The 15,155-nt window shown below is 60.4% G+C and overlaps 1 protein-coding gene across 1 annotated transcript in view; it reads left to right on the forward strand.

The window, feature by feature from the left end:
* The window catches only part of Kndc1 (kinase non-catalytic C-lobe domain containing 1), a 44,412-nt gene that overhangs the window by 10,515 nt on the left and 18,742 nt on the right, over window positions 1-15,155 (forward strand). Inside the window, exons 4-16 of the mRNA XM_077105436.1 lie at window positions 2,781-2,927; window positions 3,333-3,450; window positions 4,448-5,178; window positions 7,591-7,705; window positions 8,492-8,563; window positions 8,630-8,691; window positions 11,729-11,887; window positions 12,395-12,472; window positions 12,747-12,840; window positions 13,291-13,450; window positions 13,525-14,165; window positions 14,451-14,595; window positions 14,920-15,005. Coding sequence (XP_076961551.1) covers window positions 2,781-2,927; window positions 3,333-3,450; window positions 4,448-5,178; window positions 7,591-7,705; window positions 8,492-8,563; window positions 8,630-8,691; window positions 11,729-11,887; window positions 12,395-12,472; window positions 12,747-12,840; window positions 13,291-13,450; window positions 13,525-14,165; window positions 14,451-14,595; window positions 14,920-15,005 — 2,608 coding nt within the window. The remainder of the gene's footprint in view (window positions 1-2,780; window positions 2,928-3,332; window positions 3,451-4,447; window positions 5,179-7,590; window positions 7,706-8,491; window positions 8,564-8,629; window positions 8,692-11,728; window positions 11,888-12,394; window positions 12,473-12,746; window positions 12,841-13,290; window positions 13,451-13,524; window positions 14,166-14,450; window positions 14,596-14,919; window positions 15,006-15,155) is intronic.

A 15,155-nucleotide genomic window follows, 5' to 3' on the forward strand; every position in this document is an offset into this window, starting at 1 on the left:
CTGGTGAGCATTCAGGCCCAGCAGCCCTCTCTTCTTCCTGAACGCACTAGGCCTTTCTTTCTGTTTCTGACTCCTAACTCGGTCGCACTGTGGCTGCAGAGGGCTGTCTGTGTGCTGTAGTTGTTTGTGGTTTGCTGGGGTTTTCTTTGTTGAGAGGTTCGTGCCCCTGGGCAGGACGCAGCTTCCTGTGATGTGACCCCCGCCCCGCGTCGGGCTGTGGCTGGATCTTCTGTAGCACTGGTTGGCTTTAACTCATTGCCCACTCACCCTACTGGCTATCGAGGTGAGTGCATTGAGATCCAGGCTCTGCTGGTGGGCAGACATGGCTCTCCCCATAGAGGATGCTGAGCTCCCGTGTCTGCAGAGGCCCTGAGGCCCCCCGGGCCAGCGCCACCCCGCTCACAGGACGCTCTCCAGGAGGACAGTGTGGGGCAGGAGGGCTCAGTGTATTTTTCACCAGGGAGCACCCAGGAAGCTGGTGCGTGGGGAACAGAGGAAGGGCCCCAGGTCCTCACCTCAGAATTGTCGAATGACAAGGAACTTCTGTTCTGAGTCCCTAAGTTCCCAGGTGACAATCATGGTTCCATTCTTCTACCCACAGAGCAGGTGGGTCCTTCCTGCCTTGCCCTGTGGAAAGGCCCTCCAGGTGCACCAAGGCCCGTTCCCACGTGGACATGGGACCCATCATCCCAGCCAGCCTGAGGTGCCCGGAGATCTCTCATCTGTCCCAGATGAATTTGGCTCTGGGGCCCTCAGCCAGGAGCTGCAGGACCCCTGTATGACCTAAGTGCTACCCGTGGCCTCAGGAGCGCAGGGCTCAGCGCACCTCCACCTGGACAGCGCTCGCCCGTTCAGGTGCACACCGTGCCAGGAGCAGGTGCCCATGGCCAGGTCACCCTCCAGGCGCCATGCTGCTCTCAGGAGCATGTGGCAGGGCCAGGTGGACACCATGGAGAGACACCCTGCCCGGCCTCCTGGGTCTCTGGACTGAGGTACTAGCCCTTTGGGCCGAGGCTGCTGGCTGCACCCAGGCTGAGCCACCCCATCCCTCACCTGTGCCCCTCCTGGTACCCCAGACCCCACTGCCCAGTCATAGCGTGATGGTGCTGATCAATGCAGCTGGGCCCTGCTCCTTCCCTGCTGGCCTGCCCCCAACACACACACACACACACACACACACACACACACACACACACACGTCAGCCTCCCCGTCGCTCCAGGCTCAAGAACAACCTCCCCCAGCCCTTACCTCCCCCAGCCCACCCTATACTCCAGGCACCATGCAGCTGCTCCTCCTGGGGCCATCTCCCTCCACCTCTGAGACTGACCCCTGGGCTCTTTGAATCCCCGGACACACCGGAAACCTTGATCCTTGCTCAGGAGACCCCACAAGTTGAGCTTGCTGGGCTCTGGCCCTGTGGGTCTCCTCCAGCCCCTGGCCCTGAGCACTGTGGGTCCAGGGGTCCAGCCAGGAGACGGTCTGTGTGGCTGGTGTCCCCACCCAGGGCCTGTGCCCAGCAAGTGCGGGGCACAGAGAAGCTGTGTGGATCTGAGTGAACACTGGCAGGAGGCCTAGGGGCTTGTGAGACAGACAAGGTGGAAGGTGGTAGAGGGCAGGGCTACGGCCTCCCTCTCTTGCCTATGTCCTCTCTAGCCATTCTCAGACCCTGTGCTCACCACTGCCCTGGTCATTGTGAAGGACGACACTCAGGATCCCCTGAGGTTCAGAGAGGGTCTGTGGTTTGGCCAAGGCCTCACAGCATGTGAGCAGAGGCCATTATCCCTCTGCCAGGGGTGGGGTGGCTTATAGTCCTGGTGTGAGCCTGAGGAGACAGACTCAGGACAGACTCTGGACACTGCAGTGACATGGGGCAGAATCACCTTGTCTGTCAATCCATCTGTGGACCTGGACCCCAGAAGAACAGAGAATGTCGGAGGCCAGCCGAAACAAGACACGTCCCCAAGCAAATGGCACCCTCTTTGGCAATCACCAGCTAGAAATGAAGCTTATTTGTCCCATGATAATAGCCACAAAGCCCACAGAAACCAGGGTGCCAACAAGCAGGAAGGACTGTGATGCAAGAAAGCCAGCCAGAGGCAGAGAGCCCACACTCGGGCATGGAGTATCACGTGGAGGCCCTGGGTCCCTCCCAGCAATGGAGAAAATGGAGTGTCCAGTCACCTGTTGGTTAAAGAGAAAACTAACAAAAAAGATAGGCCATGGCTCGGCAATAGAGAAATTATTTTGCAAAAAAATTGATCTCCCCCAAATTAATATAAGAAGCCACTGCAGTCACAGCACAATCCCAGCCATTCTGGTTTGTTCTTCAAGTGCCCAAGGTCCAATGGCATCGTGTGGCACAGGGGACAGCAGGCCGCTGTGGGCCCCACCAGGACCTGGGGCCGGCCTTCGGCATGGTCGGTGTCCTGGCGTGGACCACATGGAGGGCCCACTCTCAGGCGCACAGTTAGGAAAGCCCCCACTTTCAAACAAAAAGCAAACCTGCATTTTCCCTGCTGTTGTTGAAGAGTGCCTAGGTGGGGCAGCGTCGGGGGCTGAGTCTGCACCACAGGGCCAGCTGTGGCTGGACTGGACAGGGGTGCAGAGTGTGCTGGTGGGGCCTCTGGGACCCTGGAGCGGCGTGGCTGCTGCTGCTTCCTCCAGGAACAGTGGCCTCAGTGGGCAGTGCCCTGCCAGACCGACAGGTGCCCCGGAGTCCTGAGCACAGCAGAGGGTGCCCATGGGCAGAGCCGGAAATAATGGCTCCTTGCTGCCGCAGGCTCACATCTACTCTCTGGGGGCCACGCTGAAGGCTGCCCTGGAGTACGTGGCGGAGTCCGACCTGGAACCCAGGCTGAGTCCAGACCTGGAGGCGCTACTGAGCCAGATGCAGGCGGAGGACCCCAGGGACCGGCCTGACCTGGAGGTAAGTCCGCAGTGTCTGCCTGCCAATGCCCACAGCTGATCCCTGCCCAGCCCACCACACGTCTAATGCTGCACACCCAGGCACACATGCACACACATACACACACACACACAGACCCCAGAAGCCTCTTTGGGGTCCCTCAACCAGAATTAGGTGGCACTGCATTGTGCTAAAAGAAGGGCATGACTCTTAGTGTGCATGTTTGCAGTGAAGGGTTTGCCTTACAGTTAGCATGGAAAGACAATCCCGTTCTTTGCAACCCAGGACACCTTGCCTTTTTATACAAAAGGTGCATGTGGTGGGCAAGTGGGCAGCTGGGGACGGGCCACCTTGGAGCTTTGTCTCAGGAGGGCAGCCTCTCTGCTGAGAGACCAGCCTCACTGAGCGGCACACGCATGTCCACAGAGCATCATAGCACTGTGTGAGGAGAAGGTGCAACCCGGGTCCTCCTGCCGCCTATGCCGGAGCCTCTCAGCCGTCGGGAGGAGGGTGCTCTCCATTGAGTCCTTTGGAGCGTTCCAGGGTAAGCACATGCATCCACACACGTACCTGCCTGCACACATGCACATATAGGCATGCAATGTGCATCGAATGTACACACACATTAAGATGCAGGCACACTCACACTTGCTCATACCAACACCCCTACAAACACCCACCACATCACATAGTCACATGCATGTGTGCTCAAGGAGAGCTGTGTGCACCCCACAAACACAGCTACGCTCACATGCGTGCAGATCCACAAGTCTATTCACACTCTACACAAGCGTGCAAATGCATCTGCATGTCTGTGTCATGTGCCACATGTGCCACAATGGCATGTGCACACTCATCCAGTGACCTGAGCGAGACTTGCAGGGAGAGCTGAGCACTGGGCTCACACTCAGAAGCCACCAAAGCTGGTACTGTCCACCCCTGCCTGTCCCAAACTGCCCTGCAGAAGGAAAGCCCTGGGTCCCACCACCCCACGCCCACACCACAGGGGCCTGCAGACACCTGCTGCTGTGTCGGCTTCTCTGCACACGTGGGGCTCTGGTGGGGTCTGGGCAGCCTCAGGGACTTGAGAAAGGAGTGTGCAGGGCCCGGTGGCTGGGGTCCTCCCTGCTGAGAGTGGCCACCTGCATTGCTCCCACAGCAGGAGGGTTGGTTCTAGGTGCAGAACCCCATGGGAGGGGTGCCACTGAAGTAGGCCGCAGAGTCCCATAGGGCCAGATGCATGGAGGACTGCCCCGGGTTATGTCCTGTCCTTGTCAGCCTGACCTGTGCACGCATCATAGAAGAAGGAGGAGCTGGGGACGGGAGGCTTGGACAGGCTGGGGCCAGCCAGGGAGGCTCTGCTAGGCAGGGCCAGGGAGGCCTTGGGTGACCCCAGGAGGTCTCTGGGCTCTGCCCTGAGGGAGGGGTGGGGTCTGGAGCACAGGACAAGAGTCCCCTACCTGTGAGACCTGTGCTGGGGGCTCGGTCGCCATGGTGCCACCCAGCAGTCACAGCCTCTCCGTGGTGACCACCTCCTGCAGACGTCGGGGAGAACACTTGGAAGGGAAGACCTGCCTCGAGAAGCTCGGGCCCCAGGAGGCCTCCCGGGGACTTCAGCGCTGGCCCAGAGGCCCTGCCCACGCCGGAGAGCCTGCCCCAGCCCACCACACATGAAGACCCAGAGCAGGAGGCCATCCGGGGCCCCAGACCCCCGCCCACCAGGCCACTGCTATCAGCCCCCATGAAAAATGGAGAGAACCCTGGCCGGGAAGGACTGGCCAGCCTCGTCCTGGACAGCAAATGTCCCCTCCACGAGCTGGACAAAGATCTCCTCAGGCGGAGCCTGAGGAAAGTGCAGACGTTCCCAAGGCTGCTGCCGAAGGGCCCCGAGGCCAGTGCCCTCTGCTTCCCACTGAGCAGCCCCAGGAACCGTCTGAGCGTCTCCGAACTCTTCCCCCCGGACCCCAAGGTCTTTCTGGAAGGGAAAAATGGCCTCCCTGGCTTCAAGGCACAGCCCCAAAGCAGACTGTGGTCAGAGCAGGAACCCAGGCTCCAGCTGGAAGGCGCACCAGGTGCAGGCCTCAGAGCGGACAGGGGGCTGAGGGCCTCAGGACAACAAGAGACCCCACTCCCTGGCCAGGAACCTGCGGAGGAAAGCCCCCGACCCTGTCCCATAGAACCCGGAGATGCAGGCCGGGAAGCCCAGACTCCAGGGGACGCCGAGGGGATTCCTGGAGGAGCCGGGCAGCCGGAAAAGGCAGCCACAGAGCAGGTGGGTGGGCGAGGTGGGGTGGGTGGGGAACGGCTTGGGCCTGGAGCTGCCTGTGTTTGAAGGAAGCTGTGAATGTGCTGGGGGTGGGGGCTGCCAGGCACTATCACGCCAGGTGCCGCCTCAAGCCAGAGCGCCTCCCAGGGTCTTTGGAGGTGGGTGTTCATCTCTGAGTGGCCAGGAAGCAGCCTCCAGCCCCGCCAGACCAACGTACCCACCAATCAGCACATCCTGGGGCTGGATTTTTGCAACAGACTGAGGCTGGCAGCTGGGGGTTAGGGGCTGTTTCCCCAGTTCTCATCCCAGGGCCTTCCCTGTCCTGCTCTTATGATTGCTTTAAAGGTTAGAAACCAAAACTGAGCTGTAATTGCTCACCTGTCCATCCTGGCGCCAGAAGGTGCTGGCAGTAGCTGAGCCTGATCAGCATTCTGGTCAATTCCGGGATTCTGCAAGGCTGGGGCCTCAGACAGGACAGTGTACCCCAGCCACAGGGGGTCCCCCAAGCAGGACAGGGTCCTCAGACAAGACAGGTCCCCTGGCATGGAACCCTCCTTGTGAGGGACAGAGGGTTCTGCTTGGAACCAACCATTTGGGATATTTGTGTAGTTTTCAGCATTGCCATAGACCATCAGAGTAGCCTACGTTTTTGGCCCTTCTGTTCAGTCAGGGACACCTGAGCTAGTTGGAACTAGCAAGTATATCATTAATTTTTCATATTTGTCAGTTTCTTGTTACTATAACAAAACACCTGAAACAGGCCACTTGATTTAAAAAAAAAAAAAAAAAGGTTTAACTTGGCATACACCTGTAATTCCAGCAACTCAGGAGGCTGAAACAGGAGGATCACAAATTCAAGGCTGACTGGAGAAACTAAGAAAGACCCTGTCTCAAAATAAGATTGAAATAAAGCAGGGATGAGGGAGGGGCACTGGGGATGTAGCCCAAAGCCTGCCTAGCATGCTGGGGGCCCTGTATTCAATCCCCAGTACAAAAAAGGAAGAAGAAGAAGAAGAAAAGGGGCTTATTTAGCTCACTGCTCTGGAGGCTCAGGTTGAGGGTCGCGTCTGATGGAGGCTTCTTGCTCACGAGGCTTCACCTGGAGAGGCAGGGGGTGTGTGTCTCTGGTCTCTCTTCCCCTCTGAAGCCACAGGGTTTGTGGGCTCCCCCCATGTCAGTGTCTCTGCACCTCCCCAGCCCTCTGCCAAACACAGGGCCGGACTCCATCCCCCCTCTCACACCTGACAGTGGGGACAAAATGCCTGTCCCAGTGGGGCCTCAGACCCACAGCACAGCACAGAGCTCCCGCTGGCTGCTCAGCCCCCTGAGGTCCATGTCCCCAGGCCTGGCGCCCCTCAGGGCAAGGACACCTGAGCCAGTGGCACAAACAGGCCCGTCCACTGGGCAGCACCGAGGCTCGAGGACAAGGTGACAGCAACGGCCCTTTTCCACCAGGCTCTGCGGCCCAAGGAAGAGGGGTGGGCAACTGTGGTCACATTGTCCTTCCTGTTCCCACGGCGGGGAGGGACGCCCCAGGGAAGCACGCAGCCATGGCACCGAGCCTGCCTGCTTGGGCCTGGCGCAACCCATGCTCAGCCAGCTGCACCGCGGCACACGTGGCGCCAGCACCTCCCGGGCGGGACACTCCACATACAGGGCCTCGTCATACCCACCTTCCAGACTTCGCGTCGCGGCCGGTGGCAGAGTGGCCCGTCAGAGTGGCTGGGCCGAGGTCTCCGGCCGGGCACAGGGAAGGACTGACCAATGAGTGCAGCTCCTGCCGAGCCGTCAGAGCTGGGCCCAGGGCCCCGGGCTCAGGCCCCCTGGCCCCCGGTGTCGGGGGCGGCCTGTCAGTCATGCCCACCCCAGTTCCAGCCCCAGCCGTGAGTAAGGAGGAGCCGAGGCACTGAGGCCACATGTAGCTCAGCCCTCAGGGGTACCTGGGACTGTGCACAGGGTCCCCAAACTTCCGACACCCAGGCTGGCGCTGCTGGCCCAGCTCACACGTGGAGGAAGCACAGGAATCCAGGAGTTCCTGTGTGAAACACACGGACCTTAAGACCTGCCTGGCCAGCCAACAGCCCAGACAGCGCCCAGCCCCCACCACTCACCCCCCACCAGCCACCTGCCCGCCAGTCCACTGGGCTCTGAGAAGGGGCCCAGCCAGTGCCTGTGCAGGAGGCACGGGGCCATCCTCCAGGTCCACATGTTGCCGTGCCTTCCTGCCCCCAGGGAGCCACGTCCTCAGCCCCACCCAGTGTCCAGGTGTGCCTAGAAGCAGCATCGGGATTGCCCGGCCGTCCCCTTGCCACTCCGGGTCTCTCGTGGGCGCTGTGCGTGGGATGGAGGCAGCTCTCACCTGTCGTCTCGTGGAAGTGCTTCCCCAAGGCGCCTCACAGGACAACTCTCCCCCCACAGAGCCTGTCCCTGCAAGACCTCCTGTGCCAGCTGGGCCGGCCCTTCCGGGAGTATGAGCTATGGGCCCTGTGCCTCGCCTGCCTCCGAGCCCTGCAGACCCACAGCCAGCACCCAGGTGACCTGGGGCCTGGGGCAGCTGAAGAAAGGCTGGGGTGGGAGTGTCCACACTGTGACCAGGATGCGGAGCAGTGTTCACGCTCTGAGCTGGGGGAATAGTGTCCAAACAGTGACCAGAACAGGGGGCAGTAGAAGTGTCCACTCTGTGAGCTGGGGGCAGCAGTATCCATACTGTTAGCGAGGACAGAGGACAGTGTCCATGCTGTGAGCTACGGAGGGGGCACTGTCCACAGGTGAGCTAGGGTGGGGCAGTGTTTTGCACTGCGTGTGGCCTCCCAAGCTGGACCCTGCTGGACCCTAGGACAGATGGGTGGTCATCTGTGTTCTCAAAGCTCTTGCGGCCGTGACAAGAATGGTGTCTAGAAGAGATGGAGGGTTGGGCACGGTGGCCTCTCTTGTCATCCCAGCAACTCGGGAGGCAGAGGCAGGAGGACCCCAAGTTCCAGGCCAGCCTGGGCAGCTTAGCCAGACCCTGTCTGTCTAGAGTAAGAATAGAAGGGCTGGGTGCAGCTCTGGGGCAGACCACTTGCCCGGTGTGTCTGGGGCCTTGAGATCCAGACTCCCAGGTCAGCCTCCTCGGTCAGTACACAGCATGGACCACAGCCCACTCCTCCTGGTCCTGCCCTTTTCATCCCCAGCTTGATGAGGGCACTACAGCAGTGTCTGCCTGAGGCCCTTCTGCCTGGGGGTGGAAGAGGTGGCCCAGGACCTCTGTAGCAGGAAGAGGCTCAGGTAGAGCAGCACCGTCTCCTGGCAGCTTCTCGTGACCCGCATTCTGTTGCAGCCTGCCTGTGCCTGGACAACGTGTTGGTGGCCGAGGACGGGGCTGTGCTCTTTGGGCCGCCCCCTGCCAATGGTACGCACACGGGGCGGGGGCCCCTGGGGCCCACGAGGGCACACCCTAAGCTGTGTTCTCTCCTAGGCTCTTACAACTCGCTCTTCCTGGCTCCCGAGGTGGCAGAGGAAAGGCTGGTGACAGAGAAGGTAAGGCCCAGCTCCTCAGGCCACCCTCCCCACCCCGACAGAGCCCACACCCCTCTCCTGTCCGGTGCCCCCTTCGGTACCTTGGCTTGCCTGCGGGCAGCTGGGCAGTGCCCAGCACAGGCCTCCTCCAGGGCACAGGCAGAGCCAGGGCGGGGTCCTGGGCAAGGTGAGTGTGTGTGCGGGCTGCCCCTGGCTCTGCAGGGCCGAGGGCAACGTCAGGAGTACTTAACCCTGAAGTCCAGTAAGGACAGCAGTCAGCACCGGGTCCTCCACTCGGGGAGGCGGAGGGCGCTCCAGAGGCTCCCGAGCTGGACACTCCTCACACCAGAGTCTGCAGGGAGAGGACAGGCAGTTCGAGGGCTCCCCTGAGGAACTCCCCAAGGGCAAGGCAGGGCCTCACGTGGACACTTGGAGCCAAAGAGGCCGAGCTGGGCAAGCCTGGTGGGCAGACGGAGGAAGCAGCGGGCGGTGTAGACGTGAGCCCCCTCTGCAGCCCACACCACAGAGCGCTTGCCACCACGCTGGCCAGCGGAGACAGGAGCAGGCCGTCACCCTCACAGTCGGTGGGGACCACAGCCAGGCAAGGCCAGAGGTCAGGCTCCAACAAGATCAGGTCCCAACAGGAACACAGCTTCCAGTGAAGACCCCCCAAGAAAGCGCCGGAGGCCCCCACTGGAATGAGCCGGTGTGGGCCGGGTGACAGACGCCAGGGGTGACTAAGGCACCTGGAAGCAGCCATCCTAATGGCTTCAGTGAGCAGTCACCAACAGGCTGGAAGAAAGGACAGAATGGAAACAGGAAGTTACGACAATGAAAGAGAAAACAAAGTGCACATTTTTAGAACTAAGTAAAAAATAAATAGATAAATAACGACTCCGTGGGCTGGCGGGCTGGCTCAGGGGCAGAGCCCTGCCAGCATGCTCAAGGCCTGCACTTGGTCCCAGCAGCATGCGCACTCGAGATGGGTCAGCAGATGGGCTTGGGACGAAAAGGACACGGGAAAGGACTGGTGCAACTGAAGACAGAACCACAGACATGACACAGTGTGAATAAGAAAGAGGAAAGAGACTGAGACCTGCACAGAGCCTGAGGATTTTGTGGAACATGACAAAAGACGTAGCAGCCATGTCATCAAAGTCCTGGAGAATAGCAGGTGGGGCAGAAAAGGTACTCAAAGAAATCATGGATGAAAACTTCCCAACTATGGCAGAATGCGTAGACCTACAGCTTCAAGAAGCTAATGAAACCCAAACAGAACAGATTCCAAGGCATCCACACCACAACAGCACAGTCAACCCTGCATGCTGCAGACCAAAAGAGAAAAGAGAAGGAACCACAACTGCTGTGCAGGGCGGCCAACTAGATGGCACCTGCCACATGCCCACAGGCTCCAGGCCTGAGTGCAGAGGGCCCCGTGGCCAGCACAGGCTCTTCAGAAATGGAGGACAGGGCAAGATAGCCTCCGGTGAACGGCAGCCGAGGACTCGTGGCCAGCAGATCCACTCTGCAAGAATGGCTAATGGAAATCTTTAAGCAGAAAGGAAAATGGAAGGAGGAGGAGGAAGGCAGGAAATGCTAAGAACACGTGTGGCCACCCCGGTCACCCCAGCCACCAGGGGACTGAGGCAGGAGCATTGCTAGTTCAAGGGCAGCCTGGCAACTTTTTTAAAAAAGGCTGGGGGATGTAGCTCATGGTAAAGCAGCCCTGGATTCAATCTCCAGTAACTCAAAAAGGCAAAAAATACTATGAACAAAATGGAATTTGATGGAAGAAAAGAGAGAAGACAGGAGTTACCAGCACCAGAGAGAACAGAGGGGCATCTCGATGGCCTGCGGACGTGGAAAGCACAGCCTAGGAGGGCTGCCCACAGCCCTCACCCACTCCGGAGGCGCAGATAAAATGCCCAGTTCTGCAACAGCGAACCACCACCACCCAGGAAGAAGCAGGTCACTCGAACAGCCCAGTAAGTACCGAGGACCGCGAGTTTATGATTTTAAAATTCACCAGAACATATCTCTAGGCCAGATGGTTTCACTAGAAAATGATACCAAGTGTTTAAGGAATAATTAACACCAGTTCTACACAATTTTTTCAAGAAAGCAGAAGAGAAAAATGTTTCCCAATTCATTTTATGGAGTTAGTATCACCCGATCCCAAATTAGACAAGAGTACCCCCCCCAAAAAAAATCAGTATCTCTCACCAGAATGAAGGCAAATGCAAATGTAGTGCAGCAGTATAAACAGCAGTCATACGCCTCGGCAGAAGGTTCTATTCCAAGAAGCCAAGACTGCTTCAGTACTTGAAAATCAGTGCAGATAAGCTTATCAACACTACAGAACAAAAACCCACAATCGTGATGATTGATGCAGAAAAAGCATCAGACAGGGTCTAACGCCCATTCATAAGCTTACAAAAAAGAAGAAAAAACTCTAGAAAACATAGAAATGGAAGAAACATCTTCAAGTTCATAAAAAAGCATCCACCAAAAAAAAAAAAAATAAATGAATAAATGCAATAAGCAATCCGCGGCTAGTGTCCTAGTACTCAGTAGCCCAAGACTGGACGCTTTCCCCTAGATGGGAACAAGGCACCACCCTGAGCTCTCGGGAAAGCATCTCAGGTGTGGGCTGCGGCCCCTCATCAGACCAAGAGGCTCCTGTGCACAGGGAGCAGGCCTGTCCGAGGGCCTGCTGCTAACTGCAGGCCTGCACCACTGGGCAGGTGTCCAGAGTACCATGTGGGCAGCTGCCTCCTCACACTGCCCACCAGCTACCTGTGAAGACGGAGGGGGCGTCCCAGTGGAGCTCTTCACACTCCCATGTTCAAAGCCCAGACCCGAAAGGGGGTGTTAGCCATGCAGCCCCCAGGCCATGCCCCGGGGCTCCCCTGGGGGCTGGCTAGGGTGGACCCCCAGGCTCCAGGCTGGTCCTGGCTCCAAAGGACTATGCCTGAGTCCCCCTTAGGACACCAGGTCTTCCAGGCCTGGCTGGGCCCCATGGCCCAGCCGCCACCATCCTCCTCTTTCCGCCCTGCAGGCTTCTGTGTACTGCGTGGCCGCCGTCCTATGGACCGCCGCCAAGTTCAGCATGCCCCGTGAGCAGAAGCTGGCCTTGCCACGCAGACTCAAGACCCTCCTACTGGACATGGCAAGGCGCCACGCCCCTGAGCGGCCATCTGTGGCTGAGGCCATTAAGGTAACCACAGGGGTCATTCCCTGCTCACAGTCCCGGGGCCTTCAGGCCACTGGGCAGGGAAGGGAGTGAGTCTCATTCCTTGACCAAATCCATGTGGGCAGTCAGAGTGGGGCTGCCCCACAGCCTGGACCTCTACCTACTGTCCCTCCTGCTATGCAGGCTACCAGCTGCGGTTGTCCTGTATATGTGCAGGGACTGGTCCTGGCCAGACCCACAGGCTCTGTAGTGAGACCCTCTCCTCGTCTGGTGCCTCTCGTCTCTGGCCCTCAGAGGTAGCAGAGCCAGGGCAGCCCCTGGCACTGCCCCGAGTGTCAGCAGGGAGGCAGGGAGCTCCTGTTCGGTCTCTGTTCACAGCTGCACACAGGGAGGGCAGACCCCAGAGGTGGAGTCTCACTGAGGTCTCCCGGCTCTTGCCCACCCCGCTGCAGCGTCAGGGCACACGGCTGGCGTGGTAGGGCCGAGGCCCGAGCCACCCACTGGCCGGCCCAACCTTCTCTCTGCCCTCAGGTGTGTGGCAGCTACCTCCTCCAGCGCGGCATGGACAGCAGCAAGATCCTCGCCCACCTGCGGGTGTCCACCTGCAAGGTGAGACAGCACTCCATGCCCAGGTGACCTGCACAGCGGGCACCCCCAGGGGCATGGACTCCCCAGTAGGCAGCGAGTTTGCTGGGCCAGCGTCTCCCATCCCATAATCCTGCCACGGTCTCACTGACGGGCCCCTGCTCTGAGTCTCGGGGGCAGAGGCCTTCTGTGCTGGGCTTGTCCATCCCTCAGAAAGCTCCTCGAAGTGGAACCATGGGCACGTGTCCACACTGCACCCCAGTGACCCCTGGTGAGTTTCCCGTGGCCCTCTGCGCAGGTCCACCAGGAGGACGAGACCGTCAGCCTCCACGACGCCTTCTCTGTGGTTGAGCTGAAGCCCCGAGCGGCACCTGCTCCTCAGCCCAGCCCAGGTGGGTCTGCCAGCTCCTGGGAGTCCCGCCCCCTGGGAGTCCCGCCCCGGGGTACCTGGTTCCCAGACCAGGACGGCGAGTACAGAGGGCAGCCCACCAGGCCCTCCTGCCCACCCTCCACTCCACCCCTCCCATCCACGCTCTCAGCCCAGTCCTCACCTGGCCCAGCTCTGTGCTGCCGGCTCCCTCCCAGCAGCTCCTCCACCCCTGGCTGCGGCCAGCCCTCCAGTCTGTCGCCTGGCCTCAGTCCTCCCCAGGCATGGACACTCCACCTTCCAGGCCCTCTGGCCAAGCCTGACAGAGGTGGCTCTGGGGAGGCGTACAAAGGGCACAGTACCCAGTCTTGGGGCCCAAGGAGCTGGGGGCCCCGAGGTGCAGTCACTCTAGAGCGTCTGCCAGCCCCCTAACCACCCTTCTCCCCACCGGCTACCTCAACCCCCACGGCCCCAGGCTTCCTGCCAGTCAGCAGTGACACCAGGCTCCTGGCTGTGCCGGGGCCTGTGCCTCACCCGCCCTCCAGCGAAGGAGCCAGAGAGCCGCCTGAGACCTTCAGTTCTGAAGCCGTCCACTTCAGACCCATCGTCCTCATGCAAGGCTCGGGTGTGGCCAGGTGAGCACGCCCACCCTGGCTGCTGGCACACAGCACGTGGGTGGCCCTCCCAAGCACTCTCCCTCTCCCCACAGGGACCAGCTTGCTGTGTCCTCAGGGCCGGCCAGCCAGGCGGAGAGGAGCACCCAGCTGGACACAGCGGGCAAGGGGAAGCAGGTTGCCCTGGACACAGCGGGGGCCACCAGCCTGGAAACACCTTGCCACTCAGAGTCTGCTCCAGGGCCACAGGGAGCAGCCCCAGAGCCTGTTGGGGACCAAGAGAGCCCCTGCCAGTCAGGCCCTGACCCAACCAACCAGCCAGAGGAGGCCACAGCAGCAGTGCCTGGGTCTCTGGGCCCTGCCCTGCCCCCCAACCAAGGGCCAGATGGGCAGGCCCTGGCCGGAGCCATTCTGCCCCCAGGGCCCTCCTCAGCCAACCACAGCCCGTGTCACCCATGCAAGCCACCCAGGAGCAAGGCCACAGAGCCAGAGGGTCCCCAGCCGTCGGCTCAGAGCCCCACCCTGGCTGCACTGAGTCCAGACAGCCCCAGGGGCCCAGACAGACACCCCGAGAGGCCCCGGACAGCAGACCGCAAGATCTCTCCGTCCAGTGTGGACACCTCGTCCCCCTCCAAGAGGACGGCCTGCCCCTCACTGCAGGAAGCTATGCGCCTTATCCGCGAGGAGTTTGCCTTTGATGGCTACCTGGACAACGGGCTGGAGGCTCTGATCATGGGTAGGGGCCACAGGCCAAGAGCAGCCCCAGGACCAGGCAGAGTAGGCAGACCCTGCCCCAGGGGGAGGCTTGAAGGGCAGTCTGGAGCCCCACTCATCAGCCCTACCAAGGGCCACCAGGGGCCAGGGACAGCACCTGGCAGCCTCGGGTGGGAGGCAGGTCTGGGGAGCCCACCCTGTGTCCCCCCACCTACACCCAGCCCTCTGCACCTCGAGACCACCTCCTCCAGGTGATGGAGCAAGAGAACAAGAAATGCCCAAGGTGCCCTGTTGTCCACACAACCAGGGGAGTATATTCACGCCTTGAAAGACCTCACCTTCGCCACCTTCTGTGGAGCCATATCTGAGAAGTTCTGTGACCTCTACTGGGATGAGCGGCTGCTGAAGAATCTCTTCCAGGTGGTCAACCAGCCAGCCTCACCCTCCGACAGGTGGGTGTGCAGGCCAAGACCACCTTCCAGGCCCCGCCCCCAGGGTGACTGCACACATGGCCACTGGCCGCGGGGTGCTTGCCTGGGAACTCTGCTGCCTGGGGGCAGGCCCACCCTAGCTCGTGGTTCTAGAAGGTGTTCTGACCTGTCCCTGAGTCCTGTCCAGCAAGCTTTGTGGGGCCCATGCCCCAGGAGGTGCAGGCTAGAGGTGAGAGGCCCCACCCTCCCCCAGTGTGTGCAGGTGAGGCTCCCTGCTGGGGGCCAGCTGCATCGGCCAAGACCATCCCAGAGGGCAGGGTCTTGACCAGTTGTTCTGATTACCAGCACTTCCCAGGAACCGGGGTCTCAGCCTGAGAGCTCGTCAGGCAGCTGTCCAACCTTGGGCAAAAGGCCCTCGCTCCACGGACTGGGTAAGAGATACCGCCTGCAGCGCGGGGAACAGGTGCGCACTCTGCCAGCCAGTCCTGGCCCTTCGGTAGCAGGAAGGGCTTTGGGTGCCCAGGACACCCAGGATCCTGGGACTGAGGGCTGTCAGTTAGGGGCCTTCCTCCTTCCCTTTG

This window comes from Callospermophilus lateralis, chromosome 15, assembly GCF_048772815.1.
Source record: "Callospermophilus lateralis isolate mCalLat2 chromosome 15, mCalLat2.hap1, whole genome shotgun sequence".
NCBI classification, from domain to species: domain Eukaryota; kingdom Metazoa; phylum Chordata; class Mammalia; order Rodentia; family Sciuridae; genus Callospermophilus; species Callospermophilus lateralis.